Source organism: Equus quagga, chromosome 17 (assembly GCF_021613505.1).
Source record: "Equus quagga isolate Etosha38 chromosome 17, UCLA_HA_Equagga_1.0, whole genome shotgun sequence".
NCBI lineage: Eukaryota > Metazoa > Chordata > Mammalia > Perissodactyla > Equidae > Equus > Equus quagga.
Window position 1 is genome coordinate 50,947,718 of NC_060283.1, and position 24,091 is coordinate 50,971,808.

The following is a 24,091-nucleotide window of genomic DNA, read 5'->3' on the forward strand; positions in this document are numbered from 1 at the left end:
CCTGTCTACCCAAATGTCCCCCAAACCTCATACCTCCCCTTCTTGCCCAACAATGACAGACCGTACTCAAGCCAAACTGGGGAGAGAAGCTGTATTTATACCGGTGGGACTAGGGAGGAGCAGTCCACTGGGGATTTGGGGGCTATACGGTGTTGTCTTGAGAGTCACAGTATAGTCTGGGAGTCAGGTCTCTTTCCTCAGCCTTTGCCTGGGGAGCCTTGAGGCTGGATCTGTTTTTCCAAGGCTCTGATCTTGGAAGAAGTGAGGGGTGGAGGGGATAATGCCTCTGGGTTTCTCTGCCCTCTGGATTTCCAGTTGTAGTCTGCCTTTGAGCTAGAGCTGATGGGAGAAATTAGTCCTAAATCTGGGTATGAGATTGAACCTAAAGCAAAAGGACTGAAGGAATGCAAAGGGAAAGGGCAGGAAGGATACCAAAGATGGGTGAAAACGAAGGGAGGGAAGAGAAAGGTAAACAGTCAGGTCCTAGGTTTGCTTGTTAGGAAGGGGGAGATAATTTTGTGCCTAGGAATGCACAGTCCAAAGCTTGGTTTTCACCACCTCTGTTTGCTTTCTGGAGCATCCTTCCAGGTTTTGCTTACCATCCAAAGCCAGTGTAGCCACCCTTCCCATGAAGTGCCCGCCTCAGGATTCATCCCCCTCCAGCCCTTCTCGGGTGCAGATGTGCACAAAGATGGAAGCTGGCTGGAGGCTGGTGCCATCCTTGGAGAGCAGGTGTATGTGGCGGTAACCTGGAAAGGGGCAGGAGGATGGTGTTAGGAAGGCAGCCAGAGCTGGGGTGTTGGCCAGGGGTCGAAGGACTGGCTCACCTTGTTTCATGCAAGTCCAAGGCAGGGTGTACTGACCAACAAAGTCATGTCGGGATTTCCAGTCATAATCTTTCACCACAAAACGCAGCAGGGCCAGTTCAGGCACCAGGACCCGGAAGCAGAGTGTCTGCCCCCAGTATGGATTAAAACCTGAGGGGTGGGGCGGGGGGAATGAGGGAGGGAATGGAAGAACAGACATTGTTGACTGTTTTCTTTAGGCCTATGCTGAGTTGCTTTCCCTGTGTTCTCTCACTTAATTTTCATAGCAATCAGCATTTTACAGGTGAGGAAATTGAGGCTCAGAGCCAGGTGAGCAATTTGCCCAGGTCACTGGAGCTTGTAAGTGAGGGGCCAGGATTCAGACCCAAGACATCCAAGCCCCTATTCTCTATCACATTCCACACTGCCTCCCATGGAAGCAGGGGAGAGGGATTGGTGACACAGAATGTACTTAATGGAGGGCAGGATGGTAGGGAAACAGTGGTGCTCCTCCCACCTGCCTCCAGTACCGCCCAGTCTCTCACCATTGTTCTCCACATAGTTGGTCTCTTGGTAGGTTGTATCTGGGCGGATGCCAAATATCTCCACTCTCACCAGTGGATCCACAATGGAGCCCTCTTTGGTCTTGTTCACTTTGGGGAGTTGCTGACCACTGATCACCTGAAACCAGGGCTTTGGGACATCACTAGTTCCTGCTCAGCCCAGTCCCCTCCAGCTCTCACACCCCGGGGAAGTGGGGGAGGATGAAGGAAGAGGGAGACACAGAATCTTGTGCTGTAGCTTTTGGGTTTGCAAAGCTAATCCTTCATGGGTAATATGTTTTCTTCTAGTAATCTATCTCCAATCTAAAATGCACCCAAGTAGAAATTTAAGGTTTGAAAGTAGCTGTGTTAATGACAGCAGCCCCTTGTATAGCACTTACTATGTACGAGGTATCATCGTAAGCACTTTGTATTAACTACTCACAACAATGCTGTGCGGTAGGGAGTATTATTCCCCCAGTGTTACAGGTGAGAAAACTCAAAGTTAAGGAACTTGCCCAGCATTACACAACTAGGAAATGGGTTTGAACTAGGCAACTGGCTCCAAAATCCATGCTGTTCACATCAGGCTACCCTACCCCTCACGAGGAACTTTCCACCCATCACACTCCTGTCAGGCCTAGCCGCCTCTTCCCATGGCGTCTACCCTAGCTATCGCAGTTTCTTCCCAACAGTTTCTCTTTCCAGTATACCTGGATTATGAGGGTCTGGGCTTTGCAAGGGCTGATGGGCCTCTCAGGGTGGAAGGAACTCTGGGCATCACGCAGGAAGTCTGGCTTCAGCACGTAGCCACAGCCACCATTCTGGCGGAAGAGCCCATCATGGATGTCCATCTCAAGCCCCGCAGTCTGCACATTCATAGCCACTAAGAGGCCCCAGAGAAAAGGGGGGGAAGGATTCACCTTGAGGCCACTAGGCCCTCTTTCAGGGAGTTAAGAAGACAGAGCGGGTATAAAAGGGCCTGCTGGCAAGACCTCCATAGATAGCATCTTTCTCAGCCCAGCACTCTTGGAGCATTCCCTGGCCCTACTGCCACCCAGGACTTAGTTTCCCACCTGTTGCTCTTCCACTCCCTCTTCCCTGTCCCTACTGCCCCTCACCCATCTGGCAGCCTGCATTCCAGAGTTCCTGGGGGTTGTAGTTGGACGAATCTGTCCTCAGGCCACTGGGATATACACGGCTTAACTGCCAGACGTTGTGTTGCACAAACTCATTGCCTGTAAAAAGGGTGTAGATAGGGAGATGAAAGTGGGGCGGATCCTCCCACTTCCCTGGTCCCAAGGACTCTGCCACCCACTTCACTCTTCTCCCCGGCCTCTCCTGAGGCTGGCTCCAGAAAGCTTCACTGTGCCTCTCCACTCTGTTCCATCCTGCCTCCTCCCCCAGCGTTCTTCTCCCTAGAGTCTTGAGCCCATTATTCATAACTCCCGTCCCTGTGCCTGCTCTGAGGAGTTTCTTAGCTCCCCTGTCCCTCCTTAGCTTCCTTGTCCTTTCTCTTGGGACTCATCTGCCTGCCCTTCAGACCTGACCCTACTCATCCCAATTCCCTCCCTGTCCTTCCTTTTTGGTCCTGACCAGCCTCTTTGATGAGGCTCTTGGCTTTCGTTTCAGAAAAAGATGATATCTCATAGAAGCGGTAGTGCTCCCTCGAATGAGTGAAGCTGTGGAATGAGACAGACTTCAAGTACACAACCAGGGCAGAGAGAGATGGACACAAGCTGGGCTTGAATTTCTGGAAAAGGAGAAAGTAGAGAGGAAGATAGAATTGAACACTCAGCAGTCTGAGAGGGAAGAAGCCAATGGCCAAGATCTGAATTTCCCCACCCAACCTAAGCCTCTGCCCACTGCCTCCCCACTGCTTTCTCCATCCTGCCTCACCTGCTTGGGAAAGAGAAGGACCCCAGGCTTGGAAATAGGAGCCTGGACCATAACCTCACAACAGGGAGGCGGACAAAACAGCGGGCACATCACAACCTGGGGATGGGAATGGGAATAAAGGCAGTCTGTGTATATTGATGGGATCAGCTTCAGCCTCTGGGCTTGAAGGGTCTGCTCTATGTTCCTTTCTGAGTTTTTAATTTATTGTTATTTTTAAACAGAGAGGTGTCATCCTCCCTACCTCTTATCTTTTAAAACAAATTAATTTGGGGTCAAAATGTACATGAACCCAGACAGATATGTCAAGGTATGCAAATAGTCATGATAGTCACACCTGGAAGGATGTGAGGGTCCCAGAGCAACATCGTTAGATTTGTCTCCTAAATTCCCATTTCCATCCCTAGACATGGCAGCTGGTTAGACACCACAGCACCAGAGAGAACAAAATAAACTAAAAGTCAGTCAGCTGAGCCAAGCAAGTGCACAAGAGAGAGAAATGCAGACTTCACACCAGGATCTTGGCGGTCCCACCAACAGCAGCCCTTCCCCACAGGGAGATGGACCACTTTGACACAGCCTTCTCAGAGCCCTCCCCTTCCCCAGCTCTTCCTGCTCCTCCTCTTTGGCTATTTCTGGCCCCTCCTCAGCCTCACCTTTTCCTCTCAAGAAGCTTTCTCTAACTAAGCCCACTTTAGGTGAGGTCACAGGAGTCATTCCAGTAAGCCCTTCTTCCCCAATATCATAATACTCCACCCACACACCCCCATCAGTGGTTTTCAAACTGGCCTTTAAGGCGACTGACAAGTAGTACAAAGATGTCTCAGGAGTCACCCAGGGGACCCAGAGAGAGCCAAATGGGTGCTTCAAGTAGGATGGTTCTGCATTTATCTATTTTGTATACTGAGCTTCCATGTAAGATTTCATTAAAAAAAGATTTCATGGCGCAAGGGAGTTGGAAAGCACTGCAATATATCTATATATGGCAATATATAGTGATGTCATGTATGCATTCTTACGCCTCTTTCATTGAGGGCAAGGGGCATTTTGCTCCTTGACCTTCCACCCTGCCTGACTTCAGTCTCTTCACATGTGAGCATGTGCTACAGACTGACCAAATGCCAGAGCAGAAAGACAACACTCCTGGCCTACCTTCTCCTTCTTTTTGTCTTTACTGCGAGGGCTCAACTTCTGGGACTCAAACTCAAACTGGGCCTCCAGCTCCGGCTCATCCTCCTGCTCCCCCTCCAGTTCAGACTCTAGCTCTTCCTCCTCTTCCTCTTCCTCCAGATCCTCCTCAAGTGTCCTTAATTTCTTCCCCTTCACCAGGATCTTCCTCCGAAGCTCCTAGGGGACAAAAATGAAGGAGCCTGTCTACCTGTCTGCTCTGGGACCCTCCTGGGGATTATGCAGGTCCCACTGCTCTCACAGGGTCACCTCAAAGGCAAAGGAAGGAAGTGAGTGCTGAGAAGTTCCTACAGGAAGGCTGCTGGATACATACAGTAAAGATCCCCTATTGTTAAACAGACTTGTAACATCTCTGTTCGTACGGGAAAAAATCAGTGGGGACCCTACCTCACATCTGACACATAAAGATTCCTCATAGATTAAAGATTTACATGTAAATATAAAGAACATAAGAGTATTAGAACAAAAGGGAGGATCTTTTTGAATAATTTTAAGTGAGAAAGCCTTTAGAAACATGAAATGAACACTTGGAAGACAAAAATATGTGGCAGGTTGGACTACATAAAGCTTAAAAACATTCTAAGGCAGAAGATGCTAAAAGACAAGAAAAAATAGACTGCAAAAAATATTTTTCAAAGCGTTAATATCTTTAACATTTAAAAAATTGTTATACATCAATAAATATTATAAACCCCAATAAAAGTGGGTAAATAATATCAATTCAAAAGAAGAAAACACAGACCTTCCCTTTTAAAAAACTTGACTTTTTTTTCATCTTGCCATTATGAATCATCTCACTATTTGAGTTACTTGTGGTCATTCTCTTAGACTGTTGGTTGGAATGCAATTTGGTATTTTTCCCAGAGGGCAACTTGGTAATAATAACCAAAATGTCAACATGCTAACTCTTCAACACAGCAATTTTGCTTCTAGGAATCCATCTCGAAGAAAGAGTGAACGGGCAAAGCTGTATCTACAAGTCAAACATTATAAACAACCTAAATGTTTACCATTTACTGGTTATTTTTACCATCTACTGGTTGAATAAATTATGGTCCATAACATGAAATGGAATACCATAGAGCTGTTAAAAAGGAAACGGGCCAGCCCGGTGGCGCAGCGGTTAAGGGTGCACATTCCGCTTCGGTGGCCTGGGCTTCACCAATTCGGATCCCGGGTCCGGATATGGCACCACTTGGCAAGCCATGCTGTGGTAGGCATCCACATATAAAGTAGAGGAAGATGGATCAGGGGAAAGGTGGGGTAGGGGCTGGGCACAAAGGGTGAAGTGGTGCACCTACAACATGACTGACAAACATTAATGTACAATTGAAATTTCACAAGATTGTAAGCTATCAATAACTCAATAAAAAAATAATAATAAAGTAGAGGAAGATGGGCACGGATGTTAGCTCAGGGCCAGTCTTCCTCAGCAAAAAGAGGAGGATTGGTGGCAGATGTTAACTCGGCTAATCTTCCTCAAAAAAAAAAAAGGAAACAAATTATACATGAAAAGACATCCATGATATATATTATATGTGACATATAAAGGATGATGTCATTCACATTTTTAAAAATGTGAATATATATACACATATATGTTTACATGAGCATTTAAAAAATCTATTGATAGCTGTTATGGGAGAGGTTGAAATTATGGTGGGGCGACTTCCCTTTCTCTATATTGTTCGTATAGTCTACAACAATTACGAACTATCACGAAAAAAATTAAGAAATTTTCTTTGGGAAAAGAAATATAAAGTAAATAATTGATTTAAAATTTAGAGAACTATATCAGCGTGCTCCACTTTGGCGACCCAGATTCGGTTCTTGGGTGTGGAACCACACCACTTGTCTGTCAGTAGCCATGTTGTGGCAGCAGCTCACACAGAAGAACCAGAAGAACTTACAACCATACACAATTGTGTACAGAGGCTGGGGGTTGGTGGGGGAGGAAGAAAAAAGGAGGAAGATTGGCAATAGATGTTATTAGCTCAGGGCAAATCTTCCCCTGCCCAAAAAGAAGAAAAAGCTTTAAAAAAAAATTTTAAAGAACTATAAATAGAATTTTGTGTTCAATTATATATTTTTTATTTTCTTATTTTATAATAAACCTAACACCTGCTGCCAATCCTCCCCTCTTTGCTGAGGAAGACTGGCCCTGAGCTAACATACGTGCCCATCTTCCTCTACTTTATATATGGGACGCCTACCACAGCATGGCTTCCCAAGCAGTGCCATGTCTGCACCCAGGATCCAAACCAGCAAACCTCGGGCCGTCAAAGCAGAATGTGCGAACTTAACCACTGTGCCACCGGGCCGGCCCCTAATTATACATTTTTTAAATTAAAGTCTCCAAGGATATGAAAGAGCAAGATGGTCCATCTAAGGGTGAGAAGAAGGGAACAAGAGGGGCATGGAGGAAGGGAGCCAAGGTGGGGGACATGGAAGCCGCAGTAGAGCCTGGGCTGGGAAACAGGGTCCCTACCTCAGGTGAGGGCAGCTGAGTGGGCAGCAGTCCATCCAAGGTGGTTCTCAGCAGCAGCTCCCCCAGGATCTCGGTCAGGTGCTGTACCATGATCTGCTGCTGCTCCCAGCTGCAGTGGTTCTCCAGGGACAAGATAACTGGATAGTCTGATGTCTGATGGAGGAGAGGGGGCGCTGGAGCCAGAGTTCTAAAGCCTGGAACCTTGCTTCTCCAGGCCCTTCTTGTTACTCAATGGGTACCCTGACTGCTAAATTCCTCCAACTCCATTCCAGGCTTCAAATAGGTCTTGCTAGGACTGGGACCTACCCCACATCTCAAAGTCACTCTTGGGACCCCAAATCTCAGACCCATGCCAGATCTGACTCAGGTCCCTCTGGGATTTTTGAGTTTTCAGGCTCAGAGAGGGAAGGCCAGGCCAGTCCCCCAGTTATATGTTCATGTTACACTCTCGGGCTTTCATCTCCAGATTCCTATTGTCCCCCAGCCACTCCCACCACTTTCTCTGTTTCCTTATCCACCCTCTCCCAGATGGATGACAGAAGTTGTTAAAAGTAATAGTTACTAATCTCTAGCAATTACCTTTATGATTACTAATTACTATTAACACATCTAACACTTCTTCATAATAATCCCTTAATATTTGCCTGATGCTGCACAGTTAAAATCCCTTTTACATATATGCCATTTGACATAACCTCCCCTGCGTCCCTCCGCCCTCCCCAGACTCAGAGCCAGGCACTCTTCCCTCAGACCCTCTTGCCTCACCAGTATTCCCATCCTGGGCTCCCACCTGGAAGGCATACTGTGCTACAGTGGCCACGACATCTTTGAACAGGATGCGGGAGGTCAGGGTGTGTCCATGATAAACAATAGGTTCCCCGCTAGGTCCATCCCATATATCCACCTCCACGCAGCGGCAACCCCGCTTCAGGGCCCTGCAAGAACCCCAGCACCCCAGGGACAGGAGGGATCAAGGTCTGATCTTTCACCTAGGGACCCTCTCCCCACTCTGGAGGGAATAGTGCTCCCCAGCATTTATCAGTCAAGACCCCTTCAAGCTACATCTCCAAGGACCCTTCTGTGTCCACTGGGACACTGCTGTAGCTCACACTGGTCTCCCCCCGACCCCCACCCCACCCAACTCACAGTCTCTCCTTAGCAAGCCATCACATACTGCCTCGTGATGCTTTTGGCATTCCAGTTGTATATTGTTAGACAACACCTGAATTATTCAAACTCTCAGGAAACTTACGCTTTATTTTCTCCTAGGGCAGAAACCTTATGCTCCACTCATCTTTGTATCCCTTGAAGCTACTAGATCAGTTGCTGGCACTACAAAGATTTCTTGACTATTCTATCTAATCCATGATTAATCACAATAAAAACAGGTACCATTTATTAGCTACTAACATATGGATTATCTCATTTAATCCTGACAACAACGCAGAAAGAATAGGCACTGCTATCATCCCTATTTCATAGATAGGGAAACTGAGGCATAGAGAGGTTAAATACTTAGCCCCCCCAGTACCAAGTGAGGGTGCTAGGATTTGATTTCAAATGGTCTGATTCCAGAACCTATGTTTTTAACTCCTATGCTCTACTGCCTTCTATTTAACATTTAGTTTATTTATTTGTTCAAAATAAATCTGTCAGGACCTCCGAGTTCCAAGAGAGTTTCGTAGCCTCTGAAAGAGAGAGAAGCTCCATTTACCAGTGGGTTTCAATGTAACTCCTGGCCACTCTTCAGTATCTCCTCCAAGTCTCTCAGGCATCCAGGGATCCTCAGCCCCAAACCCACCACACCATCTTTTCAATCCCTATTATCCACTGACAGCGCCCCCCAATTTCCCATAGGTGTTCCCTTCTCATGAGCTAGACCCCTTCTCCCCTCCTCCTCACTGCACCGTATATATCCCTCGACGCTGCTCTGGCCACAAAGCTGGTCCCCCACTAGGTAGGTGTTGTGAGAGGAGTTGATGTAGTAGTGGCTCAGGGGTTGAGTCATATCCTGGTAGATGGGGCGGCAGGTTGGGTTGAAGATGTCTCCATCCTTTGAGCAGAGGTAGCTGAGGAAGCCGTCCATACTCAGCACGTGCCACAGTTTGCCTGGGGTGTGGAGTAGAGGACCCTAGAGTGAGAAGCTCTGAGTGGGAGCACCCCAGCACACCTGCAGCCCATCCTCCACCCCACCCCTCCCAAGAGTCCTGCCTTTCAGACGGTCTCCACTCCCAGCCTCCAGATCCCAAACTTGCCCCACCCTCAATCATCCTTGCCCTCAGAGAACGTTAAAGCTACAAGGGGAATCATCAGGATCATTCTAGTCCAGTGCTGTCCAATAGAACTTTCTACAGTGATGGAAATGTTCTATTCTGTGCTGTCCAATACGGTAGCCTCTAGACATGCATGGCTCCTGAGCACTTGCAATGTGGCTGTGTGACTGAGGAACTGAATTCTAAATTCTGATTTTAGTTAATTTAAATTTAAAAAGTCACATGGAGCTCATGGTTACCACAATGGACAGCAGAGTATAATTCAGTCCAAGGGGCTAAGTTTATAGATGGAGAAACTGAGGCCCAGAGAGAATCAAACAAAGACTTGTGACACAACCAAGGTACCTGTGTTTTCTTCCCTGGGCTACCTAGCTGCTGCCAACTATGATCTGAGGGTTTCTTTCTCACATCAATTCCCATACGGTGTTTTGAGGAGTGTTTGTCCAATATGCCCTTCAACTACACTCTCTCTGAGGGCAGGGCCCTGTCACTTCTTCCATAGCCCTCACCCATCTCAGCACAGGCTTCATATAATAACAACAACGATGACTCACAGTTATTGAGCACTTGCTCTAAGCCAAGCACATTACAGGCAGCATCTCTCTTAATGTTCTCACCAGCGCAAGATAGATATAATATAATCTGCCCTGAGAGGTTAGGTAACTTATGCCAGGTCACACAACTAGTAAGTGAAGGAGCCGGGATTTGACCCCAGACAGCCAGGTGTCAGAGCCACATCCTACACCACTGTGCTGTGCAACCTCACTGAGGGTAACACTGCCGCAGTGGGGTTCCCTTGGTAGGTGGAACACCTTGATTCTCATGCCCTGCTTCCTCCCTCCAGGTTTGGCAAGGCCTGGAGGTGGTGGAGAATGGTGGGAAGTTGGGCAGGAAGTTTCATTCTTGACAGTAATAACTCAAATTGCTAGGGTAAGTCCACAGTTGCAAGATACTTCTCATGTGCATTATTTCATCTGATCACAAATTATTTTACAAATGAGGAAATTGAGTCTTAGGTAGGTTAAGCAACTTGCCCAAAGTTACAGAGTAAGAAGCAGAGCGGGGATTTGAGCCCAGATCTCCTGACTGACACGACACTCTGCAGCCAGAGTACAGTACCTGATTGTTGAGTGCAAGAAGAGGGAGCACCAAGAGGAGGGAGAGGTAGAATAAATGTAACTGATGTATATTGGATCCTGCACTGGGAATGGAAGATCCTATTTCTCAACCCTCCGACATTTCTATTTAGTTTTTTGAAATGATTGCTTTACAGCTTCCTTTCTTCTCTGAGCACTCACGTGAATCTGGAATCAGAACTTTCAACACTTTCTGTTTGACTCTAAGTTCCATGAAGGCAGTGTCCTCGTCTGACCTACTACTGTATCTCTGGTGCCTAGCATAGGTCCTGGCACATTACAGGTACCCTGTAAGCATTAGCTGAAGTAGTGAGTGAATGAATGAATGAAAGGGAGTGGGAGCTGAGACCTAGGAAACCTGGGTCACTTGTCTAGCTCTCATCTCATCTCATCTCATCTGTAATCCTCATTCTCAAGAGAGGCACCAGGTAAGAGTCAGATGACCTGGGTTTGAATCTCAATTTCCCCTCTCATTAGCTGTTGGTTTTGAGGAAGTCATTTCATCTTTCTAAACCTCACTTTTCCTTTTTGGCACAGATGACAATAATAGAACCCACTTCAATGGGCCTTTGGAAGGATTAGAAGAGAAAAGACATGTAGCAATATTAGCACGTTAAGGGGTACTTAGCAAAGGCCTGATAAAGACTATTGCTTTTGAGTTACAAGGTAGTAGTGTGGACTAAATGAAGTAAGGGATGTGAAAGTACCTTGTAAACCATTTATTATTAATAAAGTAAATTCCTGGAGGGAATGGGGGGCAGGAAGGTATCTACTGAAGGGGTAAGGGGAACAGTCTGAGGGCACAGAGGGTGTATTGTAGCTGTGCTTGTTCAAAGCTGAATGACTGGCCTCCTCCTCATCCCCCTCAGCCAAAGACTGACTAGCTTCTTGGCTTAGGGGCTTAAAGACTCAAGAACAACTTGGAGGGTTTGGAGAAAGCCCAGGAAAGGGCAGAGAGCCAGCATTGAAAGAGACAGCAGACAGGAACCATGAAGGGAACTAGAGGAAAAAGAATCATATGCACTAGAGGAGAAGAGCCAAAGCAAGAGGACCAAGGATTTTCCATTTCCACTGAGGACAATGGCTGATACTGGGAAGAAATTCCTGAAAGTGAAGGATGTAAAACATGAGCATGGTAGAGGAAAGGGGATTTATGGAATGTTCTTCCTGAGAGATCTAGCATTTACAGAAGAGACTCTTGTCCTATCCGGGCAGGAAATGGCTGCTCTCCATCCAAAGGAGTGGGTGAATGAGATGAAGATGACTGGCCAGGGGTCCGGGGTAGGGGTGGACTCAGTCTTCCCTGAGTCAGCAGAAGCCTGCTTGTCTCTGGACCTTTCTAATCATGGTCCCCCTCCCCATGCCCATGTCTGGTGCCTCTCCACCCTGCTCCTCTTACCGCTCTCTGAAGGCTCATAGCGGTCGATGAGTTCCAGAGCAAGGTCAGAAGCATGGTCTCCTTCTTTCTGCTCCTCTCGGAGGAAATCCACAAATTCCAGCAGGGTCAGCTTCTGCCCATCAGCTGAAAAGTTTTCAAAGATTTCCTGCACCTCAGCACGCTTAGTCAATGCCTTATAGAACTGGACAAATTCTTCTCCCTCCAGAGTCCCAGACTGGGACGTGTCTGCTGTCTGCAAGAGAGGGTATAGGGGAGAGTGGATGAACCCTTTAGCAGCAAACTTTATGGGTTTGACTTGTCCAATCATACTGACAGATGGATCCAAACATGCTTCCAGAAAACTCCCACAGAACTCCTGCCATTTAGAGTTCACAGAAGAAACCACTTCAATAAGTAAAAAGCAAAATTTCAGCCATACCATTTGCTGCCAGAGAAAAATTTCAACTAGGAAGAATTAAATGCTCCCAAAGCTCCCTAAAACGTCAGAAGATCCCTCCTCCTATTTATTCACATTCCAGTTGGAGTTTTCTTTTTCTATTTTTTTTTTTTTTCACTGAGGAAGATTAGCCCTGAGCTAACATCATGCCAACCTCCCTTCGCTTTACATGTGGGTTGCCCCTACAGCATAGCTGACGAGTGATGCGGGTCCACACCCGGGATCCAAACTGGTGAACCCGGGCTGCTGAAGCGGAGCGCACTGAACTTAACCACTGTGACACGGGGCCAGACCCCAGCTGGAGTCTTCCATTGTACTGGGCACCTGGGAAATTCTGGCCATGGACAGAGAGGTCCTTGAGGTCTGATGTAATAACATATGTTTTACATCTTGTAAGATTGTGAATCATCTTTCCCACAAGACAGAAGAGTAACAATGAGATCCTACACTTCCCATTGAGCCTGGCATTGTGCTAAGGCCCATGGGAGAGATTCAACAAATGAGTGTTGCTGGGTAGGGTCAGAGTAATTCTGGCCAAATGAGAATGTGGCCTTGGCTGGCTTCTGCACATCCTTCCCCAAAAGACTCACCTGGAAAAGCTGGAAGGCATATTCTTGGTCCATTTCCACATTCATCAGGCGCAGTAACCGCTGGACTTCTTGGAAGGTCATCCGACCATCCTGGTTTTTGTCTCCACGCTGGAACCAGTCACTCAGCCATCCAGGACTGAGTCAAGGTAAAAGCACTGTGTGTGCAGATGTGTGTGCATGTTCATCCATTGACATCTCTCCCCTACTTTTGCTACCAGTCTCTCCCCCATGCCAATTCATTTTCCATGTGAGCTTCCAGAATAATCTCCCAAGAGCACCAATCTACCTTGTTCCTGCATGGCTCAGGTGCCTGCAGAAACCTCCCTGTTGCCTGAAGAAAGAAGCCCAAACTCTTTAACATAGAAGTTAAAATCCCCTTTGTCGCTGTGATCTGCTCCCAACCCAGCCTTGTCAGCACATCTCGGTCCTCCTGTACTTTAGCCGGACTCATCACTCCCTGCTCTCTGACGTCCCACTCCCTCTTCTGCTCTTCAATTTCCTATCTCTGGGCCTTCACTCACACTGTTCCCTCAGGTGAGGGTGCCTTTCCCTCCTCCTCTCTTTATGTTCAAATTCTACTCATTTTCAAGGCTCAACTCAGATGCTACTTCCTCCCTGAAGCTTTCTCAGAACCCTCTCAACAAGAATTAAATACTTCTCCTTCCCTCGAATGCCCACCAATAACCTAAGTACCATAACACTTGGTTATAAATCCATGGTACTTAGATTACTTATACAATTCCATCCTCTCCACTGACTAAAGCAGTATCTGAGTCTCACTAATCTTTGTACCCTTAAATCCTGGCATAGTGCCTGATACATTCTGCTTAATAGATGGTGAATGAATGAATGAACTGGTGTACAAGGTGAGTACGATCTAGGTAACTTGACGTCAGTTGACACCACTAAGCCTTCTAAGGGGCTGCTTCCCACTCCTATGTAGTTAACACCACTGGGATCTTCTGTTCAACTCTCAGGATCAGCACCTTGTTTGGTCCTTTGTCTCATACTGCCCCTTCCCCCAAACCTGATTCAAGCCCAAACTCTGCCTGGCTATGTCTTTGCCATCTCAAGCTTCCGTTCCTCTCTCAGTATCCTCAACCTCACATTGGCCTGAGCTGCCCCTGTCTACCCCATCTGGACTCTTGGGCCTCCCTAGCCCTGCCCCACCTCCCACCTGTCCCTAGCCCTGCAGCATCTGGCTCCTTCAGTGACCCCCAGTCCCCACTCTGACTCCATCCTGTTGATACTGGTCCTGCCACTCCTGTTGGTCCATGCTGGTGACAAAGTCCACCAACAGCTGGAGCCCCTGCATCCAGATCCGGGCCTCGTCAACACTGTTGGCCACCAGGTCCAGGTTGGAGCGGCGGCCATGGAAGACGACAGTGAAGCCTTGCTCCAGGGGGAACTCCTCTGCCAGGCTGCGCAGTAACTCAGACTCATGGCCCTCACGCACTGTCTCCACGTCAGAGATTGAGACTGCCAGAGAAGAAGCAAGTGGGGGCACTGAGAAAGAGAGTCTGCCAAATCACAGGGGCTTAGGGTCAAGGATCAGTACTCCCTTTTTCTCTGTAAAGCCATAGGGAGGAGGAACCCCAGCTTCTTCAGGCTGAAACCCCAAAAACCTTAGTACAGAGAGACGTAGACTCCTGGGATTCAGGATTCCACGTGAGTCATCGCTGTTTTCATAGGCAGCATGGCAAGGGGCCTGTACTGGGAGTGGAAAGATCTGGCTACCAGCCACAGCTGGCAGTGTGACACCAACCAAAATGACTTAACCCCTCAGTGTCCTCATCTTAAATAAAGGATGGTCCCTTCCATGGCCAGTCCACATGGTGATCACATGAGGACCAGTGGGGCTGATGCATGGAAACACACTTGCAGGGCAGAAGCAGTTATACCAAAGCATGAGGTGTGCCCAAGTTCAATTCTCCCATTCTAGGTTTGAGGACATCCTCTTTCCAGATGTCTAAGAGGGAGCCAGAGAAATTCTTCCACCCTCTTTCCTCGGCTGTGGGTGGTATGGATCATGAGCTCTGATTATGCCTCTAAAGCACTCTCTTAGATGTGTCCCAAGATCACATTTTTACAGGGATTATAAAGTGTTTGACCAATAGGATGTACACTATTATGATGCATTTATGATATTAAAAAATACTCCTCATTATGGCTAACATTTATTAAATGCATCAGTGTTTCAGGTCCAATGCTAGGTGCTTTATACATGAACTTATTGAGTTTCTGAACCTACTAGGCAGGTACTGTTGAGTCCCCATTTTACAGATGAGGAAACAGAAGCTTAGTTTAAGTATCTTGTCCAAAGCCACTCAGCTAGAAAGCGGCAAGCCAGGGCTTTCATCCAGGCAGTCTGATGCCTGACATCATGCTCTTATTATAATAAGAAAAACAAGACACGACCTATGAGTTATTGAGCCTTATTATATGCCAGGACTCTGCTAAGCCCTTTACATGCAGCAACTAATTTAATCCTGATAACAGCCTTTAGAGGCAAGTACTGTTATAATTTCCATTTTACAGGCTCAGACATAGACACAAGTGGGATGGCACAAGGGCACATCATAGGACCCTGGTCCCTCCCCTGCTCTCAGGCTGCTGGGCTCCTCAGGGTCCTATCCATCCACGTGCCCACCCGTAGCTATCCACATCACTCACAGCTGGGCTTGGCACTGCCTCCAGCCTGTCGGGCATGCCAGACTGTCATGCCATCGTCCTGAAGCCTGAAGTATCTCAGTTTCTTCCAGTTTTTGGACCTCACCTTGCGCATCGACATGCCTTTCTGCATCAGCAGGAGGTCTTGATTGACAGGCAGCCCTGGGCCAGAAGAAGCAGGGGCTGGGTAGCTTGTAGGGAGGGTGGAGGGCCCAGGAGGAGCTCATGAACAGGGGTCCAGCCTCCTCCCTGTCCCTGGGCTGTCTCCCCAAGCCCTCTTCTCCTGCAGTGGTACTCACGGCCTTGCAGCAGGGACGCCATGACCCACTGCTCCACCAGCTGCTGCTAGAGTCACCTAAAGGAGCCAGGAGGAGCAAAAGGCTTTGGGTTAATCTTGGTGGTCTTAGAATAACAGATCAAGGGAGGAAGAGAAGGAAACCAGTGTTTCCTGACTGCTCACGATGCGTCAGGCACTTCATCTGCAGTCTGTAGCTCTTTTTACTTCTGAGTTCGGTAGCTCCAAGGCTTAGAGAGGCTAAGAAAGCTACCTCAAGTCATATAGGAATTCAGAATTTAAAGCCAAGTGTGTCTGATTCGAGAGCATCTGCTGTTTCCCATAGCCATCTCCTGACAGGGCTAAACTAGGGCTTTCTGACAAATACTCCCTTCCTCCCCAGTATCCCAAATCTACTAGGTAACCTTGTGCCACACTTCTCAGCTCCTCGTTATTAGGGACCACCATCTTGCTGGCTTCCCCCTTTCAGAATGTGGGATCTCTTTGCATCCTAGCTTTCTCTTCTCCAGGTGGAATCATCCCAGCTTCTCTATTCTGGGGGCCCTCTCCATGTGCCCACGTAGGTGGTCCAGCTCCTGCAGGGCTAGGGCAGAGCGTTTCTTTTGTCTCTTCTACAACACGTAGTTCTCTACTTAGCTAAATAAGCCGTCTTCTTCTACCTTCACATGGTAAAGCATATTTTCTACTCCTGTTCATAACAGTGATTCTTACAGTTTTAATGGACCAGATAAATTACATCGTTTTCAAGTTTTCTCTACCTACTAAAAAAGAGTACCTCCGTTAAGATATATGCTAATTTAGAACCTGGGTAAGTTGTCCCAGTAGGTAAGAACAAACTTCCCTTGAAAAGAACTAAAAGATGTGATATGTGGCCACTTTGATTCTAGCTCTGCCCCTATGAGAAACACTCAACTCTTGACCAAATCATTCTGAAACTGGCAAAGCTTATGAAACATAAAACTCTAGGCTTTTGTATAAGCAAAGGATCTAGACTTGAATTGAAATGTTGCATTTTTTAATTGACAAGTTTAAAATTTTGACAATGGTGAACATGTAAAAAACTAAAGGAATTTCTAAAGCTATCATTCAGTTAGCGCTCCATTAAAACATCATGCAGCTAACGCCATATATTTTACAAAAGAAAAATCAGAAGTCCAGAAATGTGATGCGACTCGTCCGAGGTCACATAGCATATTAGTGCTCTATCTCTCTTTAGTGGGAAGAGCCTATAAAGTCATCCAGGGGTGACTAAGTCTTTAGGAAGAATATGGAGGTCACTGAGAATAAGCTTCCCTGACTGCGGGACCTAGAGAAGACTTTCTAAAGGAGTGGCAATGTGCCGGTGCCCAGAGGGACAGGGGAAGGTCGGGGAATCAGCCTGTAACCCAAGTGGGAAAGATAACTCAAGGCAGCTCTCAGGAGAAAGAGAACACTGGGCAATTTCAAGAAAAGGTTTTGCTGGCTGAGGCTGAATATGTGAGCCTGGATGAGACCAGAAGAACCTCTGGACGGAAGAACGGACTTAGAGTGCTCCCTGAAAGACAGAACAGCATCTCTGCTTTTCTGGGCAGAGATGCACAGTTTGGAATCTGAAGCTTGCCAAAGCTACGAAGACTGAAGTAGGAAGTAACAGGCCCCTCTTAAATGCCTCAGGTCCTCAGACTCTAGGTGGGGGTGGAGTTAGCCTGGGAATGAAGTCTAATCCCCTTGTCAACATCCTGCCTTATCTCCTCTCTGAACTTCAGCTCCCATGTCTGAGGCACAGGGGCTCTGGGATGGGGTGGTCCTTGGTCCTGGGAGAAGACAGAATTACCTTCCCTTGTGCCTGTCTCCAGGAGCCTCACAATGATGTCCTGAAACATGGGAAGCTTGAGAACACAGCCTAAGTGCCAGAACACCCCTATTTGGGAGCCTACCTCCTCTCAAGCCAGCCTTAAAAAATTACTTCATCCGTTTTTGTTAAACTCTTCCAACCCCAGGGCTTGGCACGCTCTTCCAGTCCTGCTCCTATTCCTGAAACATGATTTTAAACCTGTATCCAGGTGACGTGTGGCCATAAGAGGGCCAATTTCGACTCAGGGAGCCACAGAAAGTCAGAGCTGGACTTCATTTTATAGAGAAGGGGATGGAGGACTAGAAGGATTATCTGAACTGCTAGAATCACCTAATGAATTAAGTGGCAGAAGTGGAACTAGAACCAAGGTCTCCATATGACCAACTCAGAGATCTTAGCAAGACCCTGCCCTTAGAAAGGGCTTTCTTTAGGAAGCAGGTTAAAGCAGAGCTAAGAATCAACGAGAGACATGGATGTGTGGTCTCTCTCCTCCATCGTTTCTGTCCCCACTATATCCCATTCAATAGCCTTTCTTTTCTTTCTTCCTATTTTCTCTCCTTGCCCATCCTCTACCTGACTCTCCCTTTTCTGTCTCCCCAGCTCACTCTTCTCTCTCCTGATCCTCTCCCTGCCTCCCTGTTTGCTCACTTAAGGCAGCCTCTCTTTGCTCTCCTCTTCTCATCCTTCTCCTCATCCCTTCTCCCCATCACCTCTTCCTCTTTTGTTTCTCCTTCAGTCCCCAACAGCTCTCGTTCTTGTCCCCTGTGAGGATTTGAGACTGTGGTCCAGGAGGGAGGCCACTTCGGTTCAGACACTCAGCAGCATGTCCCTCTGCTCAGCCTCACTTTCCCCTGTATCCTAGGAGACTGACCAAACAAACTGCCCAGAGAATGGGACTTAGAACCTAGGTGTTCTGGGTCTTGGTGTTTCCTCTGGTGTCTGAAGGTAGGATGAGAAGGATGATCGCAGCTGATAACAAGTGCAGTTAGGAGAGAAGGGACAAAGGATTTGGGAGTGGGAGCAAGAGCAAGAGGCAAGGAGCAGAGGATGAAGACTGAGAGTCAGAGAGATTGGGTCTTAACTGTCCACCCCTAGAAATGTATGTGGAGATCCTTGAGGATATGGATAATTACCTCTACAATACAGATAAGAAAACAGAGACACAAAATAAGGTGGGAAGTGGCCAGGGCTGCCGAGCAAGATTTGGTCCTCAACTTCCAGGTGGATTGTGTCTAGATGGACTTCGGCAGAGTTGCCAGTGGTGCGAATGGCATTACAGGGAATTCAGGGCGTCTCAGGTCTTTCTGAGGGCAGGCAGGAAGAAAATCGTTTTGTCTACTCTCTTGCTTCTGAGCAGGATTATGCCTGACCTACTTCGTTTAAAGAGGACAGAATGGCTCTGGTCACAGGTCACAGCCCTCAGAATGTCAGAGCTCGAAGACTCTACATGTCTAATCCAGAGGTTCCTGGCTATATCAATATCCCCTGAAGAGTGTCTTAAAATAGAGATTCCTTAGGCCCGCTCAAAATCTACCAGATCAGCATTTCCAAGGATGGAGCTCAGAAATATTTATCTTTACCAAGCACCCCTGACACACAGGCAAGCCTGGGAAACCCTGAACTCCCTCCTGTCACAGTTCTGGAAGTTGTAGTCCAACTACCTAAAGCAAGGCTCCTATTCTCTCCCTTCTCTTACTAGCGTGGGGCTCACTTCTGAGTGGCAGCCTTGGGCAGCTACGAGGACCCCATATAAAGACGTGACTGACACAGCAGGGGGAAAGCCATAAGTCAAAGAGGCCAAGCTAGAGAGAACCAGGAGGTTGGAGTCTTGTAGACCTGTTTGGGCAAAGGAGTCCAGGGTACAATTTAATCAGAGTGGGTAAACCTACGGAGGGCAGAGTTAGTGACTCAGGCAAGGAAGAGCTTGGAGCAGAGGCTGGTCAGAGCCTCCAGGCCCTTACCGTGGGCAGGGTAGCAGTCCTGTGTCTGTGAGCTCCGCGATGCTATCCACTGTGGGACGAGGAAACCCCGCCAGCTTCCTTTTCTCTTTTGCTCCTCTTGCAATCCTTCGCTTCCTTCCCACTTCTACCGCAGTTTGCTGCTGTGACTGGCAGTTACAGCCAGAGGGAAGGAGTAGGGTGGGGAGAGGTGTGAGCTCTCCTCAGTCCAGCCCCTCCAATTCTTAAAGGCCCAGGACATTGGTCAGTGTGAGGGAATAGTGGGGGTGGGGTGGATAGAAAAGGATTAAGGGGAGGGATTGACGGGCACTACATCTCCAGGGAGGAGGAACCTGGCTGCCCTTCATCTGGATGCCAGCCCTCACTGACCCCAATCCCACAGTAGCTCTCAAAATGAAACCCAAGGAGGGTCTGACTTGCAGTGCTCCATGAATCACTGCTTTTCATTCTGGTCCATTTCTCTCAGCACGTTATACGGCTGTCTTTGCCCTTATTTCATCTGGCTCCTTTCCATGGTGTCTATTTCTATCAGCCTGCTTCTGTGTCTCTGCATCCTGCCTTGCAGGGCACTCAATCTAGTTCTGTGGCACAGGGAGAGGAAAAAAGAAATAGGATGGGAAAGGAGGAAGATGAGGAGAAAGAGAGGAGAGGAATGATCTTGGAGTGCAGAGGGACGGGTGAGTATCTATGCACTCGCTAGATTTAGCACTTGCTAAATATTGAAGGAATGCATACATGAATGTATGAAACAATCCACTTATTCTTCCTTTACATTCATTCATTCTACGAGCAGTTGTTCAGCACCTCAATGTGCAAGGACATATATGCGTGTTCATAAAGGTCTTTGTAGAGATGAAGCAGTCTCACGGAGTGTAAGGATTGACGGCAAAAGAGGAGCACAAGACTGGAAAGACACCCAACTGGGGAAAGGAAGGTAATGAGCTTCTTACAAGGGGGAATAAATGGGCAGCTGAAACAAAAACCAAGATTGAGGAAAGGGGACCAAGTTAGGAGAGGAATAGGGGATTGTAAAGGGCTTTATTATAGCCCCATCCTTCACAGTGAGAAATTGAGGTCCAGGGAAGTATAGGCAATATCCCCGACTCCCGTGTCAGCAGCAGGGACAACCAGTCCCTTGCACTCTCCCAAGCACTGTGAGCTGGGACCTGCTTTTGCTCTGTCTGGGGGAAGACTGCAGGGTATGGCTCTTTCTGGACCAGTGGGTGATAGTGAGGGCATAGGGCACAGCCCTGTGTTGGGACCTCTGTGGGATCCTTTCTAGTGAGGTGTGTCTGAATCACAGGCAAAGAGGGAAGTAACTGTATGAAATGATGTGGTTTTGCCATGGCTCCCCCCAACACCCTTCAACTGCCTAACATTCTACCATTAGTGAATATTTATAGCTAAACCTTTAGTCTCATTAAAATAAAATCCTCCTAAGTGATTACCATAAATGTCAGGATACTGCGTACTTTGGGGAGGAGGGAGGAGTTGTGATGGGGTGGGGCACAGCTGGCTTCTGGAATAGCTGGCCAAGTTCTATTTCTGGTCCTGGGCACTAACATGGGTCTTCACTTTATAATAACTTCTTAAGATACAGCTTTCCTTTATGTAGTTTTCTATATCTGTTATATTTTACAAATTTTTCTGATAATTTCTGAAGCCCTATTAGCCTTTCATAATTTACACCTAGGTTCAGTTTACCATACTCTACTGAGAGTAGGTTTTGATAAAGGAGGAGGAATATGTGGGGAGTGGAGGCATAAGAAGGAGGCCATTCCTAGCGAACAGAAGACTAGAGGGCACCAAGATTTAAGCCGCTGATTTCAGATTTATTTAATGGAGGCCCTGTCTCACATGTGTATCTTGCTCTCCCATTTCTACTTCCCCAAGACCTCATGTCCTTATTTTTCCATGCTTCCCCTTCACATTCCTCACTCCTCTTCTACACTCCAGGACTATCTGCGGCTTGCCTCTTTCTGAGTCACTATTTGCCTTCCCTAATTGCTGCCCAACCTCTTTCCCCTCTGGGTGTTCTGTGAGAGGTACTGTCTCTCATCCTGGGTTTTCTGAAAGAGCCCAGATCTCAAGTATTTGGTTTCAGCATTCTCATAAGCACACCAGTTCTCCCTAGATTGTGTGTTCGGATTTTCAGGGCAGGCCCTTGGAGACCTTCACAAGGTTAGTGTGGCTCCAAAGTGTGACTTAGAAGACATGCCCGCTGCAGGATGCTGTTTAGATCCAGGAAGGGAGCAGACAGACAGGGCCCCGGGCACAGGAACTGTCCATCTGGTTTAGTTGTTCCTATTTCCATAACGATCCTAGCCCTTCCCCCACTGTTGTCTATTATTAACAGATCCAGAAACCTGATCAGGGCAGCAGCAGCAGAGGGACTTTCTGGGAACCATGCCCAGAAAAAGGCCTAGAAGCCCTAAATTGAAATGAAGGGGCAGCTGGCAGAGGGAGACCTAAACACTGTAGTCTTATGCTGCCAGCCAGGTCAGCCGAGACCCTCCTCCTGACACCCAGGGGAGGTGCTCTGAACATCTCTGCTTCTCAGAATAGTCAGGGTAGGGATTCAGAGACCTGTTCCTTAGCCCACCCAGCCGAACTACTCAAACTTCTGAAATAAAGCCCATCTTCTCAGTGGGCAAAAAGGCAACTCAAAATATTGAATTCCATCTAAAAAATAATTCTTATGAGACCACCTGTAGAACTAAAAGCCAGGATATAAAACTTCAAAAGGCCAGAAAAAGTACAGCTACTCCTCCATTCCAGGAAAATTAAAAAACAAACAAAAAAGTGGAGGGAGAACAAGGAGGTATAAAATAAACCAGAGAACATGATGATAGAAATTAGGATAAAAAATACAAATGGTGTAATATTTCCTAGTTAGAGACAAAGCTCTCAGAAAAGGTCATAAAACAAAATACAAGTATATGCTAGCCATGAGTCATGTCTGCAAAAAGGTGTTACTAAGAGATTGAAAGTTGGGGCCAGCCCATAGTGGCATAGTGGTTAAGTTCATGCACTTCACTTTGGTGGCCCAGGGTTCGGGGGTTCAGATCCTGGGTGTGGACCTACACACTACTCATCAAGCCATGCTGTGGCAGCATCCCACATACAAGATAGAGGAATATTCTATGTGCCAATCTTCCTAAAGCAAAAAGAAGAAGATTGGTAACAGATGTTAGCTCAGGGCCAATCTTCCTCACCAAAACAAAAAACATTGAAAAGTTAAGGAGGAAATCTGGGAGTGGAAAATTCCAATTTTGTCCTTATTCAAGATTGCCTTGGCTGTTTTGGCACTTTGCATTTCCATACAAACTTTAGAATCAGCCTGGCAATTTTCACGAAAATAAACCTGCGGGGATTTTTAGTTAACCAGTGGATCAATCTGAGAGAATTAGGATCCTTACAATACTGTTTTCCAATCCATGGAGATGATCTCTCTCTCCATTTTTGTAGGTGTTTAATTTCTTTCAAGAACGTTTCATTATTTTCAATGTAAAGTTTCTGCATATCTTTTGATACATCTATTTCGAGTTATTTGATTTCTTATGCTATTATAAATAGCTATTATTTTTGAAATCTTTTGAATATAGCTATTCAAATTTTGAATATAGCTATTATAAAAAGCTATATTTTTGAAAATTTTTTTGTTGTATTTAGAAAAATGTAGTTGATTTCTTTTTGTATATTGACTGTGTATTCTGTGACCTTGCTAAATTCACTTAATTCTTAAGAGTTTGTAGGTTTTTTTTGATTATCTACGTATACTATCATGTGTTCTCAGCATTCTTCCTTTATAATCCTGTCTTTTATTTTCTTGGCTAATCACATTGGATGGGACCAAGATAATGAAATGGATATGTGACAGTCGGCATCCTTATCTCATTTCTCATCTCATGGAGAATGATTTCAATATTTTATCAAGAGGTTTACTGTAGGGTCTTTGTTGATACTTTTTATTAGATTAAGGATGCACCCTTCTGTTCTTGGTTTCCAACTTTTTTTTTTAAAGATTGGCACCTGAGCTAACATCTGTTGCCAATCTTTTTTCTTTTTTCTTTTCTTCTTCTTCTTCCCAAAGCCCCCAAGTACATAGTTGTCCCCAAAGCCCCCAAGTACATAGTTGTATATTCTAGTTGTAGGTCCCGCTGGTTGTGCTATGTGGGATGCTGCCTCAGCATGGCCTGATGAGTAGTGCCATGTCTGTGCTCAGGATCTGAACTGGTGATCAGTTCACAGCAGAGCATGTGAACCCAACCATTTGGCAACGGGGCCAGTCCCTCAACTTTTTTTTTTTTAATCATGAATAGGTATTGAATTTTACAGCATTCTTTCCTGCATCTACCTAGATGATTGTGTGATTTTCCTTATATGTTGATTGTAGTGAATTGCACGGATTAGTTTTGAAGTACTGAATCAATCTTGTTATTTTTGCAATAAACTCAAATTAGATACGATGCATTATTAATTTTTTTGCTGAGGAAGATTCGCCCTGAGCTAACACCTGTGCCAATCTTCCTCTATTTTGTATGCAGCTTGCCACCACAACATGGCTGCCAATGAGCAGT

General features: G+C 46.7%; 1 protein-coding gene across 7 annotated transcripts; it reads right to left on the reverse strand.

The window, feature by feature from the left end:
• Nucleotides 1-65: 65 nt before the first annotated feature.
• PLCD4 (phospholipase C delta 4) lies at nt 66-22,595 on the reverse strand. 7 transcript variants are annotated; one of them, XM_046642960.1, is made up of 16 exons: nt 19,515-22,595; nt 15,724-15,779; nt 15,428-15,586; nt 14,005-14,233; nt 12,755-12,884; nt 11,729-11,960; nt 8,828-9,029; nt 7,711-7,855; nt 6,921-7,073; nt 4,397-4,591; nt 2,945-3,101; nt 2,470-2,586; nt 2,062-2,234; nt 1,352-1,499; nt 600-977; nt 66-358 (listed from the first exon to the last, which is right to left on the reverse strand). In XM_046642960.1, the coding sequence occupies exons 2-15, from the start codon at nt 15,743-15,745 to the stop codon at nt 643-645; spliced, it is 2,397 nt and encodes a 798-aa protein (XP_046498916.1). In that variant the 5' UTR covers nt 15,746-15,779; nt 19,515-22,595; the 3' UTR covers nt 66-358; nt 600-642. The 7 variants fall into 7 exon arrangements, with proteins under 7 accessions (XP_046498916.1, XP_046498915.1, XP_046498912.1 ...); XM_046642959.1 differs by having other exon boundaries at nt 66-396; XM_046642958.1 differs by having other exon boundaries at nt 68-339.
• Nucleotides 22,596-24,091: the final 1,496 nt, after the last annotated feature.

Bases quoted from the DNA above. Each gene is read 5' to 3' on its own strand.
- PLCD4 (XM_046642960.1), bottom strand. From the start codon at position 15,745: ATGGCGTCCCTGCTGCAAGGCC. The intron at 3,102-4,396 runs GTAGGCCAGGAG...CTCCTTTTCCAG, and splicing joins AAGACAAAAAGAAGGAGAAG to AAATTCAAGCCCAGCTTGTG. The intron at 978-1,351 runs GTGAGAGACTGG...CCCACCCCTCAG, and splicing joins CAACTATGTGGAGAACAATG to GTTTTAATCCATACTGGGGG.